This window comes from Triturus cristatus, chromosome 6 (genome assembly GCF_964204655.1).
Source record: "Triturus cristatus chromosome 6, aTriCri1.1, whole genome shotgun sequence".
Taxonomy (NCBI): domain Eukaryota; kingdom Metazoa; phylum Chordata; class Amphibia; order Caudata; family Salamandridae; genus Triturus; species Triturus cristatus.
The window spans coordinates 584,870,268-584,897,349 of record NC_140589.1 but is presented as its reverse complement, the minus strand read 5'-3'; the positions used below and the strand labels follow the sequence as shown (position 1 = coordinate 584,897,349).

At 44.5% G+C, this 27,082-nt stretch overlaps 1 protein-coding gene across 3 annotated transcripts in view; it reads left to right on the top strand.

Moving 5' to 3' along the window:
• PGM3 (phosphoglucomutase 3) overlaps window positions 1-26,844 on the top strand; it is a 271,507-nt gene extending 244,663 nt beyond the window's left edge. For all 3 annotated transcript variants that reach the window (XM_085611024.1, XM_085611025.1, XM_085611026.1), the window contains exon 13: window positions 26,400-26,844. In XM_085611024.1, the coding sequence (XP_085467150.1) occupies window positions 26,400-26,486 (87 nt within the window). In that variant the 3' untranslated portion in view covers window positions 26,487-26,844. The remainder of the gene's footprint in view (window positions 1-26,399) is intronic.
• Window positions 26,845-27,082: the final 238 nt, after the last annotated feature.

The window sequence follows — 27,082 nt, the reverse complement described above, 5'->3', positions numbered from 1 at the left end:
TCAAATAGATACAGAAATGTAAACTTCATGCATGGAAACAATGTATTTCACATCATAGACAGGCATAAATTGAATGGATGGTGAGCATGTGCACATAGATGGCTGCCGCTGTTACAGTTCCACTAAGGCAATGACTTTAAAATGTCACAGTCGCACATAAAGGAGTGCGTTCTTGTTAGTGTCAGTGGTGGGACATATACTTTTAACCACAATGAACATCTTGTGGTTGGTTATATCTTAGTAGACCTAGTAAATGCAAAATTGTTTTCCTTTCTTAGCATACTTTCGAAATAGGACCAGCTAAGGTTCCTGGTTTAAGCTAACCTATTAATTTGTTCACCGAGAATTGCAAATGTTCACAGCTTTTAGTGGTTGGAAAATCAGAATTTGATTAAAGACACATAGGCACGGAGTGTTGTTTAATTGGGGAATTGTAATACCGTTCGTTTAGAGAAGTTTGTAGGTTGTGGCAAAAAAAAAAGGAATAGACTGACTCTAGCAGATAGGCCCTGTTTGGCAGCAACCATTACCACAGGAAAAGAGGTCGAGTTTCATTAAGCAGAGAAGAATTTACCCAACAAAAAAGAAAGCTCCAGTTTTGGTATGTGAACCATGAATAACAAAGTAGTGCAGGCTGTTATGTCTACCATGGACATAGAAGGCCTCCATATGATGCAGTCAGGCACTCAGTATACCTCTGTATACTGAAGCACTCCTACACAGGATAAAGAAGATTTCCTTACATGTCCCACTTAGGATAAGCAAGGAACCCAGATAAGGGGGGAACTTGATGGACCTTTACTTAGAATACGTGGCAGCCAATCTGTCCTCAAGGGTGCTAGTAAAAAGGCCCGTACCACTAAACTAGAATGCTGCTGCCTCCACTACTATCCGTTTGTGGTGAGGGTATAGGAGGATGGCTGCTTGGGGGGGTAGTGAGATGGGATATAGAATATTTTTTACTTGTTCATAGAAAAACTGTCTTAGTTTCCAGCCTTCTACCTCTAGGTCAGGGATGGTGAGGATGGGTGGCAGATAGGTAGCCAGATTGACAGTGTTAAAGAATTGTGTAGGAATCACATTTAGCTGATTTATTCCAGGCTTTAAAGAAAGAAACCTTGGCTTCCGCAGTGTTTTGTATGTTCTTCTGCTAGAACATAGGTTCTGCAGGAGTACTACTGAGGTATATAGGTGCCATTTTCACTCAATGACCCTATGCCTTTTTTTAAACTCACCAGAAAGGGAAGAAATCCTTAGTTAAATAGCCAGCTAATCATCCAGTGTAAGTTTGTCCTTTGATCGTGGCCCTTGCTGTGATACCACCCATCAGCCATTATCCACAAGATCATTTGCTTCTAAACAAAGCCTAGAACCCTGGACCCTGTACACCACAGCTGTCCTTAAACTACATCTGCCTGTAGTTTATAAAGTCAGGCCTCTATGAACCAGCCTCAGCATAAAAGTGAAATGTAAGGCCTTGATCCAGGGCTCAAGCAACTAGTGTGTAAAGGAGATGACCTGATTAGTCAGTTGAATTGTGATAGTGTTGGTGACCCGGGAACTCCTGTGGTGAATTAGAGGACTGTGTATGATATGGCCCAGTAACTACTATCGCCCAGCACCCAGTGAAGATGCCTCACAATAGATAATCATTAATTTCCTTCGCAAAGGTTATTTTCACTGAGGACTTTAAAATGACAATTTTACAAGTACCTTAAATTTGCTTGTACCACTGCTCTTTTGACCAAGATAGGTGCACATCTCAGCTCTGTCCATTATCCTATAGACTACACTCATTCATCATTTTCTTACAGCTCTACTCCCATTAGGTTTTGGTGATGGGGCCTGAAGTAGTGCTTCTGTTAGACCGCAGGTGTGACATGAACCGTGGCTTTAGTTATAATTGACAGCAGCTGTTTGTGCCGTGGTTTTGTTTCCATTGTGACAGGATTACATCTTAATTGCCGATTAAAAAAAAATATATGTATTTCTTGTTTTTGTTTCAGTAGCCGCATGTAAATCACTTTTTTCCCTTGCTCCTTTATTTCTCTTACTTTGCTCTCTAGACAGCGTCTTGTTGGGTTTTAAGGATAAATGCACTGTGGTATTACCGAAGTCCCATTAAGACATTACACGAACAGTGCTGTTAATGTTCGATGTCACAAGTTGATCTGTTCTCACACAAAGAGGCCAACATGTTTTCAGAAATAAAGCAGCAAATGACAGCCGTAGTTCATCTTCTCTCTGATATGCAGACTTTCTTTCTTCTTTTTTTTTTATTGAATCATATCCAGAAAATGCCATTTACAAAAAAAAAAATACCAATCAGGTCATAGAACAATTAATACAGTACACAAGAATACATATCAATTAAATAGATCGTAAAACCATTAATACTGTACAAAACGAATCAGAAAAACAGAAACATCTTTTCGCATAAAATCAAGATGAGATCGACTATTCAAATTTTAAAAACAATTGATACAGTACACTAATATAAATATCAGCTCAGCCAATCATAAGCCAATTAATACAATACTAAACAGTTCAGAGAAGCATGACCAAGTTTTTTTTCTATTTTTCTACCTCCCGATCCGGATTAAGATCGCTTACTAAAATAAAATTTCAAGCAGCTTTTAGAAGTAGTGGAAGTTAAAACCAGAGTGTAAAAACATAACAATTCATTGTAACGATACTCAATGTACTGTTCTTAAGTGAGCCACCTGGCCGGATAATATTAAAACTTAGAACCTTTGGGACGCAAAAACTTTTTTCTTAAAAACCCTGATTAGTTCTCTCTTACAATCCCCTGGCTTCTCTGCTCCATTTGGAAATATGTGCTCATATCTTCTTCCCTGGGATTCTAGCCTGCCTGCCCCTACAGGCATAAATGCCATCTCTTGATTATAAACTCCAAGAAGCCTGGCAAGCCACATCTGAAATGTTGGAAGTTCTAGAACCTTCCACCTGGTGGCTAACACTATCCTAAATATCGCAGTCTCCAAAAAAAGGCAATATTCCTAAGCGGTGTTAAGGCCCAAGGAGCTATGATGCCCCAGAATCAGCAAATTAGAGGTCAGTTCCAATCTGAAGCCAAATAATCCTTCCCAAAAGCCAAGCAGCCCTTCTTTCAATAAAGACAGTTTATCACAATCATAAAACATATGAATCAATGTGGCTGGTCCTGTCCCACATCTGGGACACTTATCATCTGGCCTTTTTCCCCACATATATAATTTAGAGGGTTTAAAATATAGATTAAATATAGTTTCGTACAATTTTGCTTTTAAGCTTGTGAATAGAAGTATTTAGGCAGTTAAAGATAGGCTCATATAAATATCCACATCTGGATTATCTAGTTTCGCTGCCCAAGTTGTTTTAGTTCTTTCTAAGTCATCTGGTAATTTTTCAAGTTGTAATCTGTAGATGTTCCTGATTCTACTTGATTTCCTAGTAATAGCTTCCATCAATGGTATATTATCTAATTTGATCATTGGTCTACATAAAGTAAGAATGCTCCTAATCTGAACATATTTAAAATATTGGTTGTCAGGTATTCCAAAAGCTTGCTGGAGCTTAGAAAATTGAAAAACTTGCTCTCCCGCACAGAAGTCTTCAATCGTGCCGACTCCAAGTCTTTCCCATTTCTTCCCCATAACGTCATTAACCTGGGGTGGGAATAGCAATGAACGCCACATGGGGGTATATCTGCAAACTTTCGGAATTGCCATAAATTTAGAAACCTGTTTCCATATCTTCCATGAGCTACAAGTTACTTTGAAGCGTACCCTTTTGTAATAGCTCTTCTCCAATTGTCTTAATAGTAGCCCCGGCGCTTCGTTCCCTATAGCGAGTTCATAAATTGTAGGTATTCCCAGACCTCGCTCTAATTTGTTATTGCTATCATCTACAAACAGGGAGAACATCTGATGGAGAAGGGCCGCCCAATAATATAAAGTAATGTTGGGGATTGCAAGACCACCTCTATTTTAAAGCCCACCTGACCTTCCCATACTGCCATATGAAATTAGAAAAAGTTGAGTCCAAAGCCCTCAATATGTGGTCTTCCACTACAAGTGGTATTGAGCGAAACAAATGCAGAATTTTAGGCAACATGGTCATTATTAAAAAAATTCCCTCTCCCTATAATAGACAAATGCAACCCATTTACTCTCCTTAAATCCTTGGCTATTGACTTGATCAGAGGGTCATAATTGCATTTAACTATCTCGTCCACCTTAGCACTAATTCGGACCCCTTGGTAGACTGCTGATTCTGCTCATCTAGAATCATTAAAATCAATATTGTCTGTACAGATAACAATTGTCTTCCCTTTATTCAAGGCATAGCCTGAAAGGAGCCCATAACTCTCGCCAATCCTAACTATTTCCTCAATTGCCTCAGCTGGATCAGTAGTTAACACCGATACATCATCGGCATATGACAATACTTTGGTCTCATACCCCCTGGTTATTATTGGCCTGATCTTCCCGGGCTGTAAAAGCTTAACCACCAGAGGATTGATATACAAAGCAAATAAAATAGGGGAACAGGGACACCCTTGCCTGGTCCCCCTAGATATTATAATATTGCTAGATTCCTTCCCCATGAGTTGTAATCGAGCTCTTGGTTGACAATACATTGCCTTGATTACCCTTATAAATTGAGATCCAAATCCATTTAGCTCCAGTTTCCCCCATAAAAACTTCCAAGACACCCGATCGAAAGCCTTCTCGGCATCGAGGAGGATCATAGCCATCTGGCCCCCCGTCCCAGTTATGATGTCAAATAGTGAAATAACCCTGCGAATATGGTCTGTTGTTTCTTTTCCAGGGATAAAACAGTGTTGCCAGGGGGAGACCAGACGTTCTATAACCCTCCCTAACCGATTTGCCAAAATCTTAGAAGATTTTTGTATCTGAATTAATCAGGGAAATTGGCTGATACGAAGATGGGTTATCTATTGGTTTTCCTTTCTTAGGGAAGATTATAATATCCGTCTCTCTCCAACACTCAGGGGGGCTTCCATTGTACTGTACACCCCTAAACAGGTCTAGTAAAAGGGGTGTTATAACTGTTCCTAGAATCTTGTATACCTCCAACGGAATCTTATCCTTGCAATGCTATAGGGACTTCTCCTAATATGATTTGTTTTTCTAACTCTTCTTTAGATGAACTATCCAGTCCCTCTCCAAGTTCGGTGTTAGTCACCAAACAGGATATATCCTGTGCGACTTCGGCATTGTCTTTATTAATATCATCTTGATACAGAATTTGATAATAATTCTGAAACCCCTTAATAATATCATCTGGATCGGTAAATATTTGTCCATTTATTTTAATAGAGGGTATTAAATTCAAAGATATCTTCTGCCTTGTACGAAGAGCTAGCCTCCTTCCAACTTGCTCTCCGTTTTCATAGGAGTTATTCCAGTGGGATTGGTATTCCTCTGCAGATCTTTGTGTTAACCAGCTATGTAATTCCACTTTTAAAGTGATTATCTGATACTGAGTTTGAGCCCCCTCTTGCCCCTGTGCTATTATCGAGATATGTTCCTCTTCTGCCTTCACTAAATCCCGCATTAGTTGTTGGTTCTTAATCTCACACTGAGTCCTAGCCCTGCCAACGAAGCTAATGGTTTCACCTCTAAGAGCAGCCTTAAAAGCGTCCCACACAGCCCCCCGCTAGCACTATATCTATTTATGTCGAAGAATCCTTGTAACCACATTTTAATATGTTAAGTATATTCATTTTTCCCTAGTAGTTTCCCATCGTACATCCATTTACTCTGCGTTCTCTTAAAATTTGCGAATTCAATCTCCAAAATCAGAGGATTATGATCAGAAATTGTCTTTGGAAATTTCTTAATGTCAGCTCTAATACATCCCTTGTACCATAAAAATAATCAATCCAAACAAATTTTTTGTGCGGACAGGAGTAATACGTATATCTGGGGTTGTTCGGATTTTTCATAGCCCAGATATCTGCCAATCCGTGACTATTCTTAAGAGAATTTAATGCCCTGTAAAACCTTGGCTTCCGACCATAATATCCCCCTTGGTTCTGCTGTCCAGATTGTGAATCCAGAGAAATATTAAAATCTCCACTTAAAATTAGTGGGCTAGGCAATGCAACGAGTTCCAACTCCAAATCTTTAAATATCTGAGGATCGTCCTGGTTTGATCCATAGATCGAGCACACCGTAACCCCCACCGATAGTTCTACAATAGCCCACCTCCCTAATGTATCCACGGCCTTGCGTTTGGCCTGTCCTAGAGTGGTCCTTGCTAATATAGCCACTCCTCGAGTATTTGAGGTTTGAGATGTACATGCCAATTTGTCATACCTTCCGACCCTCAATTCTCTTTTCCCCTAAGGAATGTGGGTCTCTGGTAGACGTACATCAAAAGCATTTATCCTCACTAGCTCGGCTAATCTTACCCCTTTTGTTCTGTCGTTCAGCCCGGCTACATTCCATGAGCAGTAAGTTATGCTTCTCATCTCAATTTAAATTTGAGTTCCCATGATAATCCTCTTGATGATCCTCTGCTCCTTTTCTCTCCCACCTTTCGTACCATGATCTGATTTATATCCTTTTCTTTTAGCTGTACACAAGTTTCGTTATCAATTCTGGATATGTTTTTATCCCCTGAATTTTCACTCCCGCCTTTCCCTTGCCACCCTCCGCCCACCCGCACCCCTGTGTCCACTCCTCCGCCCACCCGCACCCCTGTGTCCACTCCTCCCCGCAAGAGGCACTCAGGCTTGGGTCTTTGCATGATGAATGCGCCGCACAGAACCGAGAGCCCTGAAGTTCGTAATTTTTTGTTTCTAAATACATGCTGCTTCCAAATCCCCCTCCCCCCCCCCCAAAAAGATAGTGAAATCACTACCCCGTTTACCCACCCCACACATATTCCTTAAGCACACTATTTAAATATCACCCTATATCCCATGGCTACCCGTACTAATTAATAAAAATAAGTGACATTGCCCAAGATCTCCGTTATCCGTGGTCTAGATTCTCTTTACTGAATTAAATACTAGTCTGTATCTAGCCTGACAGACCATCCAGGTATTCCTTGGCTTTAATTTCTGACAAAAAATTCTTGTTTGACCCCCCCCCCCCCCCCCCCCCCCAACCCAGATCACTTTGAGTCGAGCTGGACTATTCAGAAAGGCTTGAGCATTTTTGTCCTGAAATGGCTTAATCAGCTGCCGCAGCCTCCACCGCCCGCCTTTAGACGGTGGAGTGACAAAAATCAGGTAGGACAGAATAAGAAATTTCTTTCCTGGTTCTCTTTGCTTCTGGCCTAGCTTTTTCAAAAACAGCTTGGCGTAGCAGGAAATTGCCAAAGTATACTAGGATGGCCGTGGGAGAGCACCTGCCCTTGCTGACTGTTTCTGTACAAAGGGAACGCGATGGGCAAGTTGCACCTATTGAGCCCAGTTACAGTCCGTAAGTTCCGGGAACGTATCATAGCAGGTCTACCACATATGAGATGACATCAGCCCCCTCAGCCCCTTCGGGTACCCCTAGCACCCGCAGGTTGTTTCTCCGCTGGCGGTTTTCATGGTCCTCCAACTTCCATTTGATATCGACTAGCTGAGCCTCACATGATTTTGTTAACGCCTGATTTGTTGTAAAGTCTGATTCTGTAGAAACAACCCTTGACTCGAGGTCAGTCATCCGTTCCCCAAATGCGCTACAAGTCTTGGTCAACTTTCGAACCACCCCTTGCACCTTTTGCATCGCTGCCTGGGCTTTGCGTCCATCTTGGCGCGTCTCGTCGCGATGCATCGATATGGCCTGAAAGATAGCTTCTAGCATTGGGGGGGGGGGGGGGGGGGGGGTTCGGCCCAGATGGATCAGAAATAGGATGGCCATTAGACAAAGGATTGGTAAGTTGATTTATAGGGGTGTAGTCCCAGGTAAGATCTCTATCTCCCTGTCTCCTTTTTTTTTTTTTTGCTTCAAGACAGTTTTTGTCTTAGCACCATCATCCTCATCCAGATCGCTTTTGCTCAGATCTGTGGTTTTGACTGACGCCCCCCATCGGATACAGAAAAAATAAATCACTAGGCTCTTGATCTTGCTCTCTATCCACGTTGCCATTGTTAACCTTGTTAACCTTAGAAGCACCTTGAAGCTCTTCTGTCTGATTGGTATATGTAGTGCTTGATAAATGCTCCTGTAAAGGTGTAGTTGCGGCATCCTGCAGGTAAGCCTGTTCACCTCCACCCATATTGGGCTCGCATGAATTATCTGCGTTTAGATCCGTATCGGAGTTCATCTTATTATCACCCCCCGATAGAATCACAGGGAGAGGGGGGGAATCGCCTGGTCTTCCTTTAGTCCCAGCTGAATTCCGCTCTTGACAGTCAACAACCAATGTGGGGAAATTCTCTTCCTCTCTCAGCTCTTCTCTCGGGACCTCCGCTGCACTCTCTGGACTAGCTCTGTTCTGATCTGGCTCATCGTGACCCGGAGACGATTTCCCGGCTGGTCCTCTCAGCAGATCAATCACTGTGGGGCTGGCCGGGTATCCCTTCAGTGCGGTCCCGCCTTTTCCTCTCTTCTCCGGGTTTGGATCGGCTGCTAACCCCCGGCGCCCCTGCCTAGGTGTCTGCGCTAGTGATGCCCCTGCGGCTGCCGTTGCGGCCTCCAAACTCGAGTCACCAGCCTCCGACTGCCCCCTCAAGGCCAGACGCACTGTCCTCGACTTGATAGTTCCTCCCGCTTTCTTCGGTCCCATCATCGCGGCCTCAGCTTCAGCCTTCTTGGATGCTGTCACTGCCAGGTATGATTCCCTGATGTGAATTGCTGAAGCCTCTGTTAATACTTTGCTGAAATGTCATAGAACCGCCAGCGCAATAACAGTTCCTAGTGCAAATAGCTCCCAAAGGTCCTTGAGGAGTGTCGTAGATCCGCGTTGCAAATTGCTGGGGTCATCACTACATAATTCTTAGTGCAGCATTCAAGTTTCTGGCTATCTGCTGGTCTGTGCACTGCTACGGTCTTAAACGACCGCCATCTTGCCTCCTATTTTCGCCCGATATGCAGACTTTCTTGTCAACAGGCATATCGCTGTCTGCAACAAGGCACCTAAATAAACAATGCTGCAATTGTAGGTGGCAAAATGCAGGTCAGCCAAGTGAGAACAGGAGTGTTGGCAGGGGAGGGCACCCCTCTGTAAAAAAAAAATAACAAAAAAATCATAACTAAAATAAGAAAAAAAAACGGCAGTCACCACGGAGCAAGTACCGGCATTTAGAGTGAGTCCGTATTTGCCTGTGTTAGACCTGTCAGCCGTATGGTGTTCTTCAGCCCAACTTTTTGCCTTACTTTGCTCAGCTTGTTTTTGTTGGCCTTAGCACTCGGCACATTTTACCACTGTTAATCAGTGCTAATGTGCTTGTACTCTCTTGTTTAAACATGTTTCAAATTGTCCTACACCTATTTGGCAGCTTTAATTTACTTGTAAGTCCCTAGTAAAGTGGTACTACACGTACCCAGAGCCTGTAAATTAAAAGCTAATCGTGGGCCTGCAGCATTGAAGTAATTTTTACATCATTAAAGTCACCACTAAGGTAGGCCCTAAACACCCCTTAGGGCAGGGTGCGTTGTATTTAAAAAGTTGGACATGTTCTTTTAAGGTTTGCATGTCCTGGCAGGGAAAATACCTGAATTAAATGTTAACTAAATTAATTTAACTCTCCCATAGGATAACATTGGGTTACCTTAATACTGTGATAACGTTTATGTGGGAGCAGGTACTAAAGTCACGTTTACTGTCTGAAGAATTGTCATTTGAAGCACCCTTTAATGTTAAAGTCATCTTTTAAGTTACGATTCTGAAAATACCACGTTTTGAAAGTTGGGACGTTTTGGTCCTAATCATTAGGTGCCTGCAGCCTGCTTTCTTAGTCACATGACATGGGGTAGCTGGCAGTTGGCCTTTGTGTATTCCACCTAGACAGCCACACAATAGAGGGTTCAAGTGTTGGCAGGCTGGGTCATCTCTGGTCGAATGAGGGGGCAGAGCTCTCACCTACCACACTTGTAATTTAATGAGCCTGCCTGTGCACACACACAGGACTCCACACTAGCCTACTGTGACCTCAGACAGACTGGGGCCAATGCTGGGAGGCAGGAAATTCCTGACACCTCTGTAGGGAGAGCATGCCAGAAGCTTCTCCCACTTCAAAGTGGGCACCAGGTATAAAAAGAGGACCCACTCTTCGGTACACTCCTGGACCTGTGGTTACTAGAGAAGAGAGACGCCCTTCTGCTTGAGGCCTGCTCTGCTTGCTGAGACAAAAGACAGGACCTGCACCCTTCATCGTAGGCTAAAGTGACTCCAAGGGATAGCTGACTGACCTCCTTTTCTGAGCTACAGGGATATAACGAGCTCCAGAAGCCTCTCTGCAACTGCCCAGCTGACCTGCTGCAACTGGACCTGTATATGGACATGCCTGAGCCCTGCTAGCTTCTACTGAGTAAGTTCCTGATCCCAAGAGGTGCCTCCCTGGCCCTGGATCCTTGGTGTGGCATCAGCTCCTCCTTGAATAAATTCAAAGTTTTGGCGAACCCTACTATTCGCGCATCAGTGACCATCCGCAACAACTGACAATAGAAGATTTGTACTTCGCCCTACAGCATTGACAGTCTATGGTGACTGCCAATGCGAATCTCGAGCAACTATCATCCAAGGACAGTATGCATCTCCCTGGACTTTTGAAGATAACGTTTTCTGCAGGATTAATCTGGTCCCTGTATCTGGCCTGCGTTCCATTGCTGTGGGCCTGAACTTCTACCTTTCACCTGGTTTTGCATGACCAGATAACCGCAAGTGGCAATTTGTGTTTTTTAGGTGTTATACTTACTTTAAATCTTTGAAATAGTAGCTCCAGCTCTACTGATTAGATTTTTGTCTGGGATTTGTCATGTATTGTGTTTTCACTGTATTACTGTTTGAATGTTGCTTAAATACTTACCAAGCATCTCTAAGTTAAGTTTAACTGCTTTTGTAACAAGCTACAAGAGGGTTAAGCTCAGTTTAATTTAGTGACGTTTGTGGTTCACCCTGACAAGGACTGTAGCCTTTGCTTGAGAAGGGCTCACTCCCCCTTAACCAGCAACCCAAATTCTCACACGCTGCATTGAAACGCTGGCAAATACTACGTCCTATAAATGGTGTAAGAAGCTAAATTAAGACATACCTCCAATATCAAGTTATGTAGCACCATGCCAGAGTAAGAGCAAATGTTTGTTTTAAACCCATTTTAAACAATAGTTTTAGAGGTCCAGACGTGCACATGTAAGCTTTCTCAAAAATCCCCTAAAAATTGCATTTTATCGAAGTTTTCCTACAATTGCCACATTGTGGTTTTGTTACTGAAATCAGCACTAAAGTCAGACAGACATCACGTTTTTATAACCTATTGTGAAATGACATTAACTTTTTTTTAAATGCACCAAAAACTGGCTTTTTATTTGAAGTTTCACTGCTGTTGCAATATTTTGATTTTGGTATTAAAACAAGTAAAGCTAGATTTACAGCACACTTTTATAAAATAACATCCACACACACAGATTTTCTGAAACGTGCAAAATAATTTCTTTTTTCCATGGGGGCATATAAGATGAGGGGTTGGCTGGCAGCTGCCATGATGGATAGTGGGCCGCAGTGGTGAGGCCTCCCGGAAGAGAAGAGAACAAGTTCACAAGGACAAACTGCCATAAACAGCTGCCAGAGGTTCACATGTAGTAGCCGTCGACTGCTGGAACATCATGGGGGGCTACACTCCTCCTCCCTGGGAGAGATTTGCAGTGGGAGGTCACTGTGCATGGTTAGAAGACAGTGACCAGAATTTATGGCCTTGGTTTGCCCAGCCTATTGCCGACTAACTAAAACAGTCTGTACGTGGACTATAATTTAGCATAGTCTGAACCATTTCCTTCTAAGTCCAGACTAACTCTAGCTAAGGATATGCTACACTCATCCTGTGGGCACTGAAGGCTAAGCAGCACACACAGTAATCCAGTGACCCCTGATGTAAACGATCCACCACATCTTTAGTAAAGGGAGTAGAAAGGTGGCTGTCTGAACAGGCCCCGGTGGTGGTGGAAGGAGTGGGGGGTGGTACTGGTGATCCAAGCAGATTGGTTGGCTGACTGTAGTTGTTTGGTGTCTGCCTATACTAGAAACTGGTGGACATGCCATGAGCCCTCTTAAGATCTTTCAGAATGTGAGCAACTTAGTGGGTAGCGTCACTGAGGCAGAGGTGCTCAGATCTACAGTGGAAGACGTGATTGCCACTCTATAGTTAGAGGCCTTTCATCTAACTGCTAAAGAGAGAGGATAGGAGGAATGGGTAAACAATGCAGAGGGGAGAGCTAGCCACAGAAACCTTGGGGTTTCTGGAATCCCAGGGGAAGTATCAGGAGCACGTCTCAGGTAGTTCCTCACACTTGGCTCAGGATGGGGCTGGCTCTAAAGGACTTCTCTTCGTGCTTAATGGTTAAAAGGGCTCATTGGGCTCTGCACCGAGAAACATTTGTCCCTTACACGGGCCTCCATCCCACACTATCGTACCAAGATTGCCCTACTAGATGTAATGTAATGCAGTACTTTTTGCTGCAAGCATTGATGGAGAGTTGATCTATGACTCCACAAAAGAAATGCTTTTTCTTGACTATACCTGCTTTGTCCAGCAGCAAAGAAGATACTTTTGAGTCATGAAATAAAAGCTGTGAGGTATACAGTTAGGCTATGAACTGCTGGTCCCAGCTAAGCTCAAGGGTAACTTGGGAGAGAGAGAACACTTTTGTGAGACACCCGAGAATGTGTGCTACTGGGTGAAGAACAATTAGGATCGCTCTGACACTAGCAGGCAAGTAAACTCAAATAACAGCGAGGACGCCGTCCCAAATACCCAGACCTAGAGAACGAAGGTCATCAAAGATCAAAACGCTATTGCTGCTGTGACGTACTTAGAATGCAAGCTGGGGTGTTTGTTGGGATGCGGTAAAACTGTGGTTGACAGCACTGACACTAGGACTAATCCTTGGTTTCACAAGGGCGGCCTTTGTTTAATATACTGTGCATGTTGATCGATTCTTCATTGTTAGTGATTGGGTCTTAATATAGGACTTTTTTCCTTTCCACTTTATTCTGTTCTCTGCTTACAAAAGATGAAGAATCTGGACTGTGGCCCACCAAGGCTGGGGGACTGGATCTCCTTGCAATTGTTTACTGTGTTCTTAACCCCTTCAGTGCCACGCCCTTTCCCCGCCCTGTGCCGGCCGTTATATTAGCGGGCGGGGTTTATGACGAGCTGGACTCGTCATGGGCACAGCGCAACCGCGGCCCATGACGAGTCCAGCTCGTCATGGGCACTGAAGAGGTTAATTGTGGCTACCAGCCTTTTAAATGGAAGTTTTACAGTTTTTTTTAAGGGATTGTCAGTTTTGTAAAGGTTTTAATTAACTGTACAATAAATACATTACTTGCTTACTTACTTACTGAGAATGGTAATTAGTAGGGAGAGATGGGCTGTCCCCAGCAACTAACTATTCATCTGACAGACTGCGGATGAGCCATTCTATGGCAAAGTGATTGGGTGAGATGTGCTTGATTATTGTTGACTGTTATTCAGGGTGGCTGGGGTGGTGGGTTCTTCAGATTAGCTTCTACTGTTTTCAGTTACAGATTTATATTCTGAGTGATTTATTTTAGGGTGACATTATTCTAAGTTGAAATAAAGGGCCGAGAGATTTCAAAGTTGGGTGGTTCTGTGTTAGCATCATGGTAGTGCATTTTATGACAGATTGTGTAACACTGGTTGAGAGTGAGATGGTAAATCTGATCAGTCATGGTTTCTGCTTTAGATGCATTGACTGACTGAGCAACCAGAGAACTCCACATAGCATTTGTTTACCACAAGTGCCTTCCTCTCAAAATCAGGCCACTGAAGCATAGCTACGATAAGAGGCATTGGGCTGGTTACATATGAACATATGTGCAAGTGTGTGCAGGCTGCATGTAAGAGACTACCGTCATGCTCAACCTGTTAGCTGCACACAGGTAACATGCTTGTAGCAGTTTAAACTGCAAATTTGACCTGTCTAAGCGAACCCATTTTACAGACCTAATACTTCCTTTTAATTATTAAGTCATCCCCAAGTCGGCCTTATTGCTCATAAAGGCAGGGGTGTGTGGTATTTAAAAGTAGGGAATGTACAAGTTATTGTTGAACATGTCCTTACAGTGAAATATCCCTAAAAAGCTATGTCCACTGTAGCAAGGGTGGCTGCTTACATAGGAAAACATTAGGTAACAATGTTACATTTATTACATGCTTAATTTGAATTGGTAGCAGCTAAAGAAATCATTTACAGACTCATTTTAATAGTAATGTAAAATCCAAATTAATGGTCAAGTCTGATTTTCGTTCACTACTTTAGAAATGCAACTTTTAGAAAGTTGTAATTGTCCTCCCTAAAACCAAAAGGCCTTTTTGCCAGTGTTCCATGTTACATGACTGTTGATGGCTCCCCCGTAGTGAAATGTGTATTGCTCCCAGACAGAGGGTCGATGGAGAGAGTTTCCCCTCCTTGCTAGGATGGCCTGGGGATGTGCCCAGTAACTTGATTTAACTTCAATGGGGCCTCCCCAGACAATTTAGCTGAAACCTGGGCCTGCTCTCTCTATTGTCCTACTAGCCAGCTTTGCTCCTGTTAACCTCCAGTGAGATCCACACAGCTGGATTGCTAAGAGGTGGTCGGAGGCCATGCCCCCTTTCTTCACCACTCTGCAAACTTGCCTCTTGGCGCACTCCTGGTTGGAGGAAGAAGTCCGCTTCAGTCCTGGGTGGCCCTGCATTTCTCTGAATTAGATCCTGGGAGGTGGCAGTCCCCGGGGCTGTGTGTGGGGGGGCCAGAGCCCCCCCATGCTTTATTAGTTAACTTGGCCTCAGGGAGGAGGCGGTTTCCCGGGCTGTGAGGGGGCTGCATTTCTCTTGTATCTTGCCCGGGGAGTTGGTGGTACCCAGGGCTGTGGGAGATGCCCGTCGGCCCTCCCGCCCCATCATTATTTTCAAGTACCCCCTGGACCCGACCCACCCGGGGGCCCAAATTAAACAAAGCGCGTAAGCCTGCAGTTTTTTTTTCTTTCCTTTTTTGGCAGGAGTCGCAAATCCAACGCGACACCCGCCGTTTTTGTTTTGTTTTTTTTAATGTTTTTTTGGCCCGGGGGGGGGGGGAGGGGGAGAGGAGTCCTTGTGGAACCTCACCAAGAATCCTAGGGGGTCAGAGTGTTTCTATCCTTCCCCCTTTTCTTTTTTCAACCGAGTCACTAGATGACTGCTAACCCTTCCTGGTTTGAAGTGTTAGCAGCCAATCAGATCTCAGGCACAAGATCTGGAGGGGTTGCGGATATACCGCAGCCTCAGTTGTATACCTGAGAAATCTTTCTATTTCTCAGCAACTACTAAACGGATTTACACCATTTAACAAAAAAAAAGTGCTTTCTGGATCAAGAGCTACCTTTCTGCCAAATGTGGTGTAATTCCGTTCAGCAGTTTGGGCTGTAGCCTGTCTAAAGTTTCCTATGTAAATAATATGGAGAAAAAGCGTTTTGGGACCTACCCCTCACCTTTTTCTCAGCCCCCACTTGACAGATCACCCAGGAATTTCAAGACAGGAGCTTAAGTGAGTGCCCCGATAGTCTTACAAATTTCACGAAGATTCGTTGAACGACACCAAAGTTATTGACAAATGAAAAAACGCTCTTCCCATGGAAACTATATCCTACCGCCAGTAGGTAATATGTGTATGTATGTGTGTCTGTATGCATGCATGATTTGAAAAACGAAAATGCTTGAAAAGCTTAACCCCCTCCAACTGGTCCATCGATTTGTTAGTGAACCAGAACGAGTCCACATATTACACTTTATTTTACAGATTCCCCTTAACTTGTTTTTTTCCACTGAATGGTTCTACACAAAACACAGCAGATCCAAGAGCAGATGGATATGATGAGTGTGGGTTTGTTTCACAGCGCCAACATTACTGGGCAACCAAAAAAGTAGTTCTAATGGGAAAATGTATCTGAGCCATAACTATGGAGTAACTATCCCATCTATACATTGAAGAACAGTAGGTGATTTTCCTTAATGCGCTATGATAAGATATGTACTTTTGTGTGGATACAAAATAAAATTAACCTAAGTATGAAAAATGTAGCCCTAGATTTTGTAGGCAGTACTCTTGCTTTCATGTCTGTTGAAACTGTACTTAGTGTATCATTTGTCAGGTGAGAAATTTATATTGGCAGCACATTAATTTCCAATATATTTATCAATTAGTTGGTGTTGCATTGAACTAATTAATTTCAAGCAAACTCCAGGTATGGTGCATGATCTAGACCCTTTATAAATCTAGGGCCAGATGTATGACCCACCAGTTTGCGACTCACAAATTGCGTCGCATTTGTGACTCACAATTTGCAACTCGCAAATTAGGATGTATAACAGTGTCTCAGACACTGTTAGCGATTCCTAATGGGGTAGCATATAGCATGCCTCATGAATATTAATGAGGCTGTCGCAATTTGCGACCCCATTTGGAATGGCTAGTACTCCGAGGGATGGTGGCCTGCTGGGGTCAGCAGACCACCATGTATGGGACTGCTTTTAAATAAAGCAGTCTTTTTCTTTTTAAATTCATCCTGTTTTCCTTAAAAGAAAACAGGATACATCTAAAAAGGAAAAATGAAACTTTTCAGTTTCATTTTTTATGCGCAGGCAGTGGTCCCTGGGACCACTGCCTGCTCTTAAAAATATTTTCTCACATACTCAGAGGAGAAGGGATCCCCTGGGAACCCCTTCCTGTTTGCGAGTGGTTTACCACCTACTTGAAGTAGGTGGTAAACTGCGATTGTTTTGCTGACGCAAAGCAATTGTACATGACATGGTGACGTCCCTTCCTAATAGCGGAAGTCGCAAATGCTATTTTGCTAGTCCGTGACTCGCAAAATAGCATTTGTACATGCTATTGCCCTTTTTGCAGTCGCAAACGGGAGGCTCTCCCATTTGCAGCTGCAATAAAGTGTTGTACATCTGGCCCCTAATCCCTAAAGATAGCTCAATGGTGTGGGCACTTGCTCAGATTTAGAGGTCAGAGGATAAGTGTTAATTCAACGTTGCATCCTTGTTCGGTCACTATTGTTACTATTGCATTGTGGTATGTTATGTTATGTTCTTGCAATTAGTAGAGCGCAACTGTTACCCAAGGGTGTCCTGGCACTGTGTGAAGTCCTACAGAGGCCCGCAGGAGGGAGACCATGCACGAGATTACGAAGAGAAAAGCCAGGTTTTTAAGGCCTTCCTAAAAGAGAATATATTTGTTGTGGATCTGAGATGTAGCGGGAGGCCATTCCAGGCCTTCGCTGCGCAGGCCACAAAACTTCTACCTCCCCAGCTAGCTTTATGCAGTCTGGGTACCGAAATCAGCTTTGCCTTTGTTGAGCGTAGCGGTCTTTTAGGCACATACCAGACAAATTGTTGTTTAAGGAACTCTGGGCCCACTCCATGTTGTGCCTTGTGGGCCAAGCACAGGGCTTTAAACGGAGTCTGTTTCCTTATAGGCAACCAATGAAGCCTTTTCACCTCAACCGAGATAGAGGCATATTTTGGTGTACCTGTAATCGATCGCGCCACTGCATTCTGAAGGATTTGTAGTTTGTGCATGAGCCCCTCTTGCAGCGTGAAGTAGAGTCCATTACAGTAGTCAAGCCTGGACAGGGCTAAGGTAGTGATGACTGTTTGTATACTATCTTTGGGGAGGTAAGTCATTATTTTCCTGCATGCTCTAAGAGTATAGGAGGTGGAGGACACCACCGCATTCACCTGGTCTTTAAAACTAAGTTTGTCATGAACCTAGACCCCCAGATTTTTTTCTTTTTTCTTGGGGGTGGGTAGGAGGCCTAGTGTGTCCGGCCACCATGCAGGAGTCCAAAAACTGGGGTCATTACCGAACAGCACCACTTCCGTTTTACCAGAGTTTAGTTTAAGGCAGTTCTGAGCCATCCAGCCGCCAACGGCTGACATGCACTCTTGGAGACGTGATGCTGTTCTCATCATTGACACTGGCAATAATGACACCACGATTTGGGTGTCATCTGCGTAAGAGGTTAGGGAGAAGCCGTATTATTCAATAAGTGGGGCCAATGATGAGACCTATATATTGAAGTGTTGGGCTCAAAGAGGAGCCCTGAGGGACTCCACACGGCAAAGAGAACGGTTTGGAAGAGTATTTCCCTAACGCGACTGTTTGAATTCTGTTGGAAAGAAAGGATTCAAGTAAATCCCAGGCGGTACCATGGATTCCAATCTCCTGCAAACGGTCCATCAATAAGACGTGATGAACCGTGTCAAAGGCCGCGGAGAGATCCAACATTTACCTCCTAGATCAAGTACGGACCTGATCTCTTCTGTGGACTTGATAAGGGCTGACTCGGTGCTGTGCCCAGCTCTGAAGCCATATTGCGAGGGATCCAGTGCCTGTGAATCTAGCAGGAACCTACTAAGTTGTGTGTTTATGAGTTTCTCTGCTACTTTCGCTAGCAGAGGCAGTCTAGAGATCGGTCTGAAGTTATTTGGGTGTTTAGGGTCCAGAGTAGCTTTTTTAAGCAGAGGCAATATTGATGCGCTTTTCCAAATTTTGGGAAAGTAACCTTCAGAAAAATAGAATTTTTGACGGAGGATAGAGCCAGTGCGACTGGTTCCGATGCTTGTTGTATAGCGGAAATTGCACAAGGATCATAAGGAGAACCTGATTTCGTTGTCCTAATGAGATTTAAAGTTTCTATAGGTGTTGCGTGGGCAAACCTATCCAAATGTACCTTAGCGCCCTTTCCTAATTGTTCGTCATCGGATTGGAGGGTAATTAATTTGGCTGTTGCATTAGTGAAATTTGAGATTTTCTTTTTTCTGAAAGCCTATCGGAGGTGCTCGCGAGGCTCGCCAGTATTTTCTGGAGGGCTCATAGGCTACTGTACTCGAAACAGCTCATGAAATGAAATGAAATACCAGCATTTGTAAGCGCACAGCTACCTCCGGAGAGGTGTCCCGGCGCTGGGGGCCCTCGGAAAGATTAAGCAAGCTATTGCCCAGAGTCACATGGTGCTGGGCTAACCTGACGCCGGCACCAGGAATCGAACCGTGAACTCCGTGATCCAGAGTCGGGCACCCAGGCCGCTGCGCCACACCTCTTCCACCTCATAGGAGGCTGCGGGGGGCAGTGGGGCAGCTATGCAGCAAACACCGCTTAACATGCCAGCCGCTTGATGAGGCGCCAATCGTGTTTCCTTTAATCAACACATTTTATTTTAAAAACAAAACTCTCCTGCCGGACCGCCCTTCCCTATCCCATCTCGTATCTCATCCCACAGCAGGAGGCATGTGCTGTGTTTTCTTTAATAAATAAGGCACCCGGTGCTTTCTTTTTTTTTTTTCTCTTGAGCACAGCTCTCCTGCCAGACTGCCCTTCCTTATCCCATCTCGTCTCTCAGCCCACAGCTGGTCATCTGCACCAAGGACTACGACCCCACTGGTCCTCCCTTTGCTATCCCATCTCGTCTCTCTGGCTCACAGCTAGTCGTTGGCACCAAGGACTCTGGTATGTAAAACCCCTCCCTTTCGTGTGCGTCTGTTGGGGCACATTGGTTTTATGTTTTATGCGCTTTATTGCGCATGCTTTATTATGCGCAGCCTCCACGCTTTATCGTCAGCATGGCCGCTGCTTGGGGAGGCCGCACGCCTTTTTTTTTCTCTGCTCGGCACCTCTGAGCTAAAGAGGGACTGAAGGTTTGTTTCGTCACCACTGTGAAACCCCTTGCAGGTGGGGTGCAAACAGAGCAGGCTGCCTAAAGTAGCTTCCACTCGTTGCCGGTATTTCAATTTTACACAATGTTTTACCGCCTAGCTACAGTAATTACTTTCTAAAACTCTCCAATCCTACTCCTGTCTCCCAATAGGCAGCCACAAGGCGACAACCCTATAACGGCAGACTGGGTTAAACACTGGAGTGTAGCGTCGCTCAGTAACAGCCCACAAAACCGGGATGTGTTACATGTATAGTATTGTTGCAATTCCATTTTAAAATTTACAGCGCCAACTGCATGTGCACAGTGCGTTCTCTAGGTGCACGGAACGCAATAGGCAGAGGTATGTCGTGTTCATGATATTTCCAACGCTCCACAACATGGCAATGGGTGAGACTCAATGACAGATTTAGTATGAAAAGGCCTCTTACAATTTGTTGAGCAGGAGCACTGTTTTTGGGTAGGTGTCCGGGGAGGCAATTGTGTGTTTGTATTGCTCCTCGTCATCTTTTGCAACTCAGGCTGTATGATTAACACAGTTCAGTGGGGATCCTGCATGTTACTGCGCGCAGCCGGTAGGTCAGTTTGCAAATGTTACATTTATTACCATTTATTTTGAATCGCTTGGCACCTTATTTGCAGTGTTTTGTAACTAAAAGCATGTGGGTGTACATGTAAAAGGAACTCTAATGGTTCAATATTTTGTTTGATAGTTGTCACTCTACTACTTATGTGACTGGTTTAAAAAAGTCGCTTTACAGCACGGTATAAGCATGGTCTCTTATTAATGCTGCACACTCAGTCAGCACAACCCCTAACCCATCACCTCCCTTGCCCATCGCCCCGCCCAGAAATCATGAAGGAGAGAGGTTCATTTCAAGGTTTTATTATGTATTAAATAAAATTGTCACATTTATAAAGAGCAGCATTAAATAGAAACACTTTGATCGAAAATACACAGGTTTGATTAGGTCATGACATTACTACAATGTATGAAGTGCATCTCTGCGGTTGCAATGACATACTGATGTAAAGCAAAGTCTAGTGGCTCATGGTTCATAGATTAAAGATAGTAATTTACAATTCCAATAGCCCTAACTCTCACAAAGCGAGACCTATTGCATTGCAAATGCTTGTTAAGGATGAGCAGACAAGTTAGCGAGTGTAATGTGTATACATATATACATACATTCATATTACAAGTTTTATAAATTATATATAGATATACACATATACACACACAAGTGTGTGTGTGTGTGCGCGCGTGCATGCGTATATATATATATATATATATATATATATATATATATATATTCACTGAAAAAACCATAGGTTTCACACATGTTATAGTTAGCTGGACATTTTACTGATAAAAAACCAATGAAATTCCCCCGTTATAGTTAGTGCAGGCAACTATAACTCACGCAACCGCAATCCTCTGCTGATGCTAATACTGTATTTAGACACTTATTTGCCCATTTCTTCTTCCATTAAATTTTAGCTATACATATATTACAAATTTTTTTTTTTCATAAAGACACATATGTCATCAGCAGAGGATTGCGGTTGCGTGAGTTATAGTTGCCTGCACTAACTATAACGGGGGAATTTCATTGGTTTTTTATCAGTAAAATGTCCAGCTAACTATAACATGTGTGAAACCTATGGTTTTTTCAGTGAATTTGCAAGGTTTTTTAAATGCTAATTCCTAACTATAACGTGTGTGAAACCTATGGTTTTTTCAGTGAATTTGTACGGTTTTTTAAATGCTAAGTTACTTTACGCCATTCGTGGCGTGCACGCCCACTTAACGCAGTTCGTTCCGTGCGCGCACGGTACGCTTTGCGCACCGTGCGCGCACAGTGAGCACGCGGTGCGCTTCGCGCACCGTGCGCCCACTTTACGCAGTTAGTGCCGTGGATGGGCCATGTACGCACGATGCGCTTCGCGCACCGTGCGCACATGGAGGACATATTATGCGCTTCGTTGGGAAAGGTAATCTTTTAAGTTCTCTGCTTTGTGAATATTCCATGCACAAATGGTGACCTGCGGGCACCATTTGCACACGGGGTGGGGAGAGTGTGGTTAATTTTTTTTTTTTTTTTTTTTTACCGTACGCGTACGGTAAGCTTAATCGGCGATTTTTCATAAAAAAATAAAAAGGAATTTTTGACCTTGGGGGAACTTTGGAGACCCATTAATCATGGCTAGGTGGTTAGGAGCTGTCTAAACAGTCCCATTACATGTTTTTTTACTTTATTATTCTTCCTCCCTTAAGAGTGCAAGAGAGAAAATGGCGGCGGCCGCTTCCTGGTTTCGAACGATTCGAATGTTTACTAAGATCTAACAACCAATCAGAATCGCGCTCGCGCACGTCACCGTACGCATACGGTAAGCTTACCGTAAGCGCACCGTAAGCTGGCTCAGATATATATATTGATTTAAATGCTATTTTCTCAGGAACTACTGAACAGATTTACACCAGACCTACAAAAGGCACTTCCTTGACCTGAGGACTACCTCTCTGCCAAATTTCAAGTAACTCTGTTCAGCCGTTCGGGCTGTAGCTGTGTCTAAAGGTCCTATGGAAAAATGCATGGGAAAAACGCGTTTTGGGACCCCCCTTTTATCTCAGCCCCCGCTTGACGAATCCCCCCGAGACTTTCAGGGTAGGAGCGGAGCGTAGCGCCCCACCTATTTTGAAAATTTCGTGAGGATTCGTCGACCGGCGCCAAAGTCATTCCAAATAGAATGTTGCGGATTTCCTATGGAAACAGGGTCCTAACTATAACTACCTACTGGCGACCGCCAGTAGGTAATATATATATATATATATATAAGTACCCAATACTGACAGAAAACGCCATAGCCCTGCCTTTATGTGCTGGTAGCGGCAGAAACCTCCCAATATAATTGCAAAGAGTCCTGTCCAAAACAACAAGGAGGGCAGCACACCACTTCCATCCACAAGTGTTTATTTGTGCAAAACAATGGGTTTCGGCTGGAATGGCCTTTGTCAAGTTAGCGTATTGGACCCAACGTACCCAATAAATACGTATGACATCATTATGAACATAGAAAAAAATCTCTCCATGGACATAAAAAAACATTAAATGTCTCGTAGTAGTCCATTTTTAAATCTCTACAATTCTCCAAACATGATTAATTCTCAGTTAAATGATTATTATAAATACAGAAACATTTTCTCATTTAGTCACATTGTTTGGCAAAATTGCTTTCTCTTTGGACAACAATGGACACAGTAGAAAGACTCTGCGTTTAGTCCCATCTACTGTTGTTTTCAGCATCTATATGCAACGTCCATTATATTCGTAATTGATGGGAAAATGGGTAGCCAACAAATTCATTTGTTTTGCTCTATAAAAACTGCATAAAGTAACAAAATTATAACCACAAATGATATGATCTTAGGACAGTATCTCTAATGTATACACATCTATCCACGTAAATCTATATTGCCAAAATAGGATTCAATATACTGTTGTATATATTGAATCACCTTCATGATGAAATCAAAAATTGATTTATCCAATATCGGACAAAGTCCCAATGAAAGTCATGGATAATAATTCATCATTGTAAGTTTACTGTCTATCAAATATCTGGCAAGTGCCCCAAAAACTTAGCAAAATGTAGGGCACATGCCCCTTAATATCAGATTCAGATCATATTAGGATGTGGTGTGTATTCAGTGTCCTCAAATAATAAATTGCGAGAAAAAACATCTATCAATCAATCAATCATAGGCATTTATAAAGCGCACTACTCACCCGGAGGGTCTCAAGGCGCTAGGGGGGGGGGGGGGTCCGCTACTGTTCGAACAACCAGGTCTTGAGCTTCTTCCTGAAGGAGATGTGGTCTTGGGCCAGGCGTAGTTCGGTGGGGAGGGCGTTCCAAGTCTTGGCGGCCAGGTGGGTGAAGGATCTTCCTCCTGTTGTTGCTTTGTGGATGCGGGGGACGGCTGCGAGGGCGAGACTGGTCGAGCGGAGGTGGCGTTTGGGAGCGTAGAAGTTGAGGCGGCTGTTGAGGTAGGTCGGGCCTTGGTTGTGTAGGGCTTTGTGTGCGTGGGTGAGGAGCCGGAAGGTGATTCTTTTGTTGATCGGGAGCCAGTGCAGGTCTCTCAGGTGTCTGGAGATGTGAGTTCGTCTGGGGACGTCGAGGATGAGTCTCGCCGAGGCGTTCTGGATCCGCTGGAGTCTCTTCTGGAGCTTGGCGGTGGTACCGGCGTAGAGGGCGTTGCCGTAGTCCAGTCGACTGGTGACGAGGGCCTGGGTGACTGTTTTCCTGGTCTCGGTGGGGATCCACCGGAAGATCTTACGTAGCATGCGCAGGATGTTGAAACAGGACGAGGAGACGGCGTTGACTTGTCTGGTCATGGAGAAGGAGGAGTCCAGGATGAAGCCCAGGTTGCGTGCGTGGTCTGTCGGTTTGGGTGCGTTGCCCAGGGCGGGGGGCCACCAGGAGTCGTCCCAGGCGGAGGGTGAGGAGCCCAGGATGAGGACTTCCGTCTTGTCTGTGTTCAGTTTCAGGCGGCTGGTCGTCATCCACTCGGCCACGTTTTTCATCCCTTCGTGTAGGTTGGCTCTGGCGGTGGCGGGGTCGTTGGTCAGGGAGAGGATCAGCTGGGTGTCATCGGCGTAGGAGATGATGTTCAGGTTGTGTTGGCGTGCGATGGCCGCAAGGGGGCTCATGTAGACATTGAAGAGGGTGGGGCTGAGCGAGGAGCCCTGAGGGACGCCGCAGGTGACTTCCGTGGCTTCTGATCTGAACGGGGGCAGGCGGACTCTCTGTGTCCTTCCGGTGAGGAAGGAGATGATCCATTCCAGTGCCTTCTCCTTGATCCCGACGTTGCTGAGGCGCTGCACTAGGGTGCGGTGGCAGACAGTGTCGAATGCCGCGGAGAGGTCCAGGAGGATGAGGGCCGCTGTTTCTCCGTTGTCCAGCAGGGTTCGGATGTCGTCGGTGGCAGCGATGAGGGCGGTCTCGGTGCTGTGGTTGGCCCGGAAGCCTGACTGGGAAGGGTCGAGGGAACCAGTCGTCTCGAGGAAGGCTGCCAGTTGCTTGTTGATGGTCTTCTCGATGACTTTGGCTGGAAACGGGAGGAGCGAGATGGGGCGGTAGTTCTTGAGTTCGGTGGGGTCCGCCGTTGGTTTCTTTAGTAGAGCGCTGAGTTCGGCGTGCTTCCAGCTCTCAGGGAAGGTGGCTGTGTCGAGGGAGGTGTTGATGATGTCCCGCAGGTGGGGTGCGATGACAGCGTCGGCCTTGTTGAAGATGTGGTGAGGGCAGGGGTCGGTTGGGGAACCGGAGTGGATGGAGTTCATCGTGCTGATGGTGTCTTCGAGGTTGATCGGTGTCCAGGCGTTGAGGGTGGTGGTGGGGGGCGTTGGTTTGGTCGTGGGGAGCGTTGGTTGTGTTCTGAAGCTGTTGTGTATGTCAGCGATCTTGTTGTGGAAGTAGGAGGCGAGGGAGTTGCAGAGGTCTTGCGATGGGGTGATGTCGTTGGTTCCGGCGTTGGGGTTGGAGAGCTCTCTGACGATGTTGAAGAGTTCCTTGCTGTTGTGTGCGTTGTTGTCCAACCGGTCCTTCAATGCTGTTTTCTTGGTGGCGTGGATCAGTTGATGGTGCCTTCGGGTGGCGAGCTTGAGGGTAGTCATGTTGTCCGGCGTTGGGTCTCTTCTCCATGCTTTCTCGAGGGCTCGGCAGTTCTTCTTGGAGCTCTTGAGTTCGTCGGTGAACCAAGGGGCCTTCTTGCTTCCGGGTCTGCTGGGTGGGGTCCTCAGAGGGGCGAGCTCGTCCGCGCAGGTGGAGATCCATTTCGTGAGGTTGTCGGCGGCTTGGCTGGGGTTCGGTGAGCTGGCGGGAGGGTGCTGGCTCAGGGATGCGGTGAGTTGTTCGGCTGTGATCTTGTTCCAGCTTCTTCGTGCGGCCTGTTGCTGGTGGTGGTGGACCGTGGTTCTTTTGAAGGTGAAGTGGATGCAGCTGTGGTCCGTCCAGTGGAGTCCAGTGGCGTGGCTGAAGGAGATGTCTTTGCTGGACGAGAAGATGGCGTAAAACAACATTTAAATAACTCATTAAAAGCTAATAGTAGAATATAGGTGGCATTTGGGTTATTGGAGAGAATTATACTCCTACGTGTGTTGCCAGTTTCTCCTCCCTGTTCATGCCAAACGGCATCCTGGTATGTAAGTCAATTACATAACGTGATTGGAGGATGCGTAGCTGTTTTTTTCTATTGCCTCCCGGTATCTGTTTCATTATACGATCTATTCCAAAGAATTTGAGAAGTTTATTGTGTGTGTTGTTGAAGTGTCTGACCACAGGATAACTGAAATCCAGATATATGGCCCCTTGGTGCTCCAAGATACGCTTCTTTAGTTATATATGTAATGTATAGTTTTACTCGTTAATATTAACAATTGGAATGTCTCCATCAAAGTGCCATTCATCGGGATTGGATCCTAATTACATTTTTTTGTTCTCATTCATAGGAAAATGCAGATGCCCTTGCCCATGCAGTTAGTCTGGCTGTCTATCACCTGGCCGGAGGAGTCGGAGAAGAGCCTAAGCCACTTTAATAAATTGAAGGCTTATGAAGATGAGACAAACTTGTGTAAACAGCAACGGATTAGTCTCGCGGTCTAGTGTTTCAAAACAAGTTTACAAATAACATTTGTGTGCCAATTGAAGGCATTAATGTTATTTTCAATTGAAAGTGTTTCATATCTTAGTCAAACTAGATTGATCGATACATTCTCAAATGATTTTTCAAAAGATTAATGTGACCAAGAATATTTTCTATATTTCTGGGGCAAATTATTTTTCTGCTGCTAATATTGTGTCCATTTTCTTACTGCCAGAGCTGGTATCCTGTTAAACACGTTTTCTAATCAAGTACAATAAAGAAAACACTTCCCAAGTGCATACGTTTAGGAACTAAGACTATGTACTCTTTATTCAGATTTGCTCTGACGTTGCTTTGTCATTTTATTTTGCAACATTCGAACACTAGTCTCGTAAGTGATAAGGAGGGCATTCCAACATTGAGTTTGCATATTTTTGTTTAACAAATGTTTTTGATTACTAATATTTCTTTTGCTCAGTACAATTATTTTTTGGGTGGTATTTGAACACACCCAGAACCCAACATGTGGTTCTGTGTGTGTGCAACAGG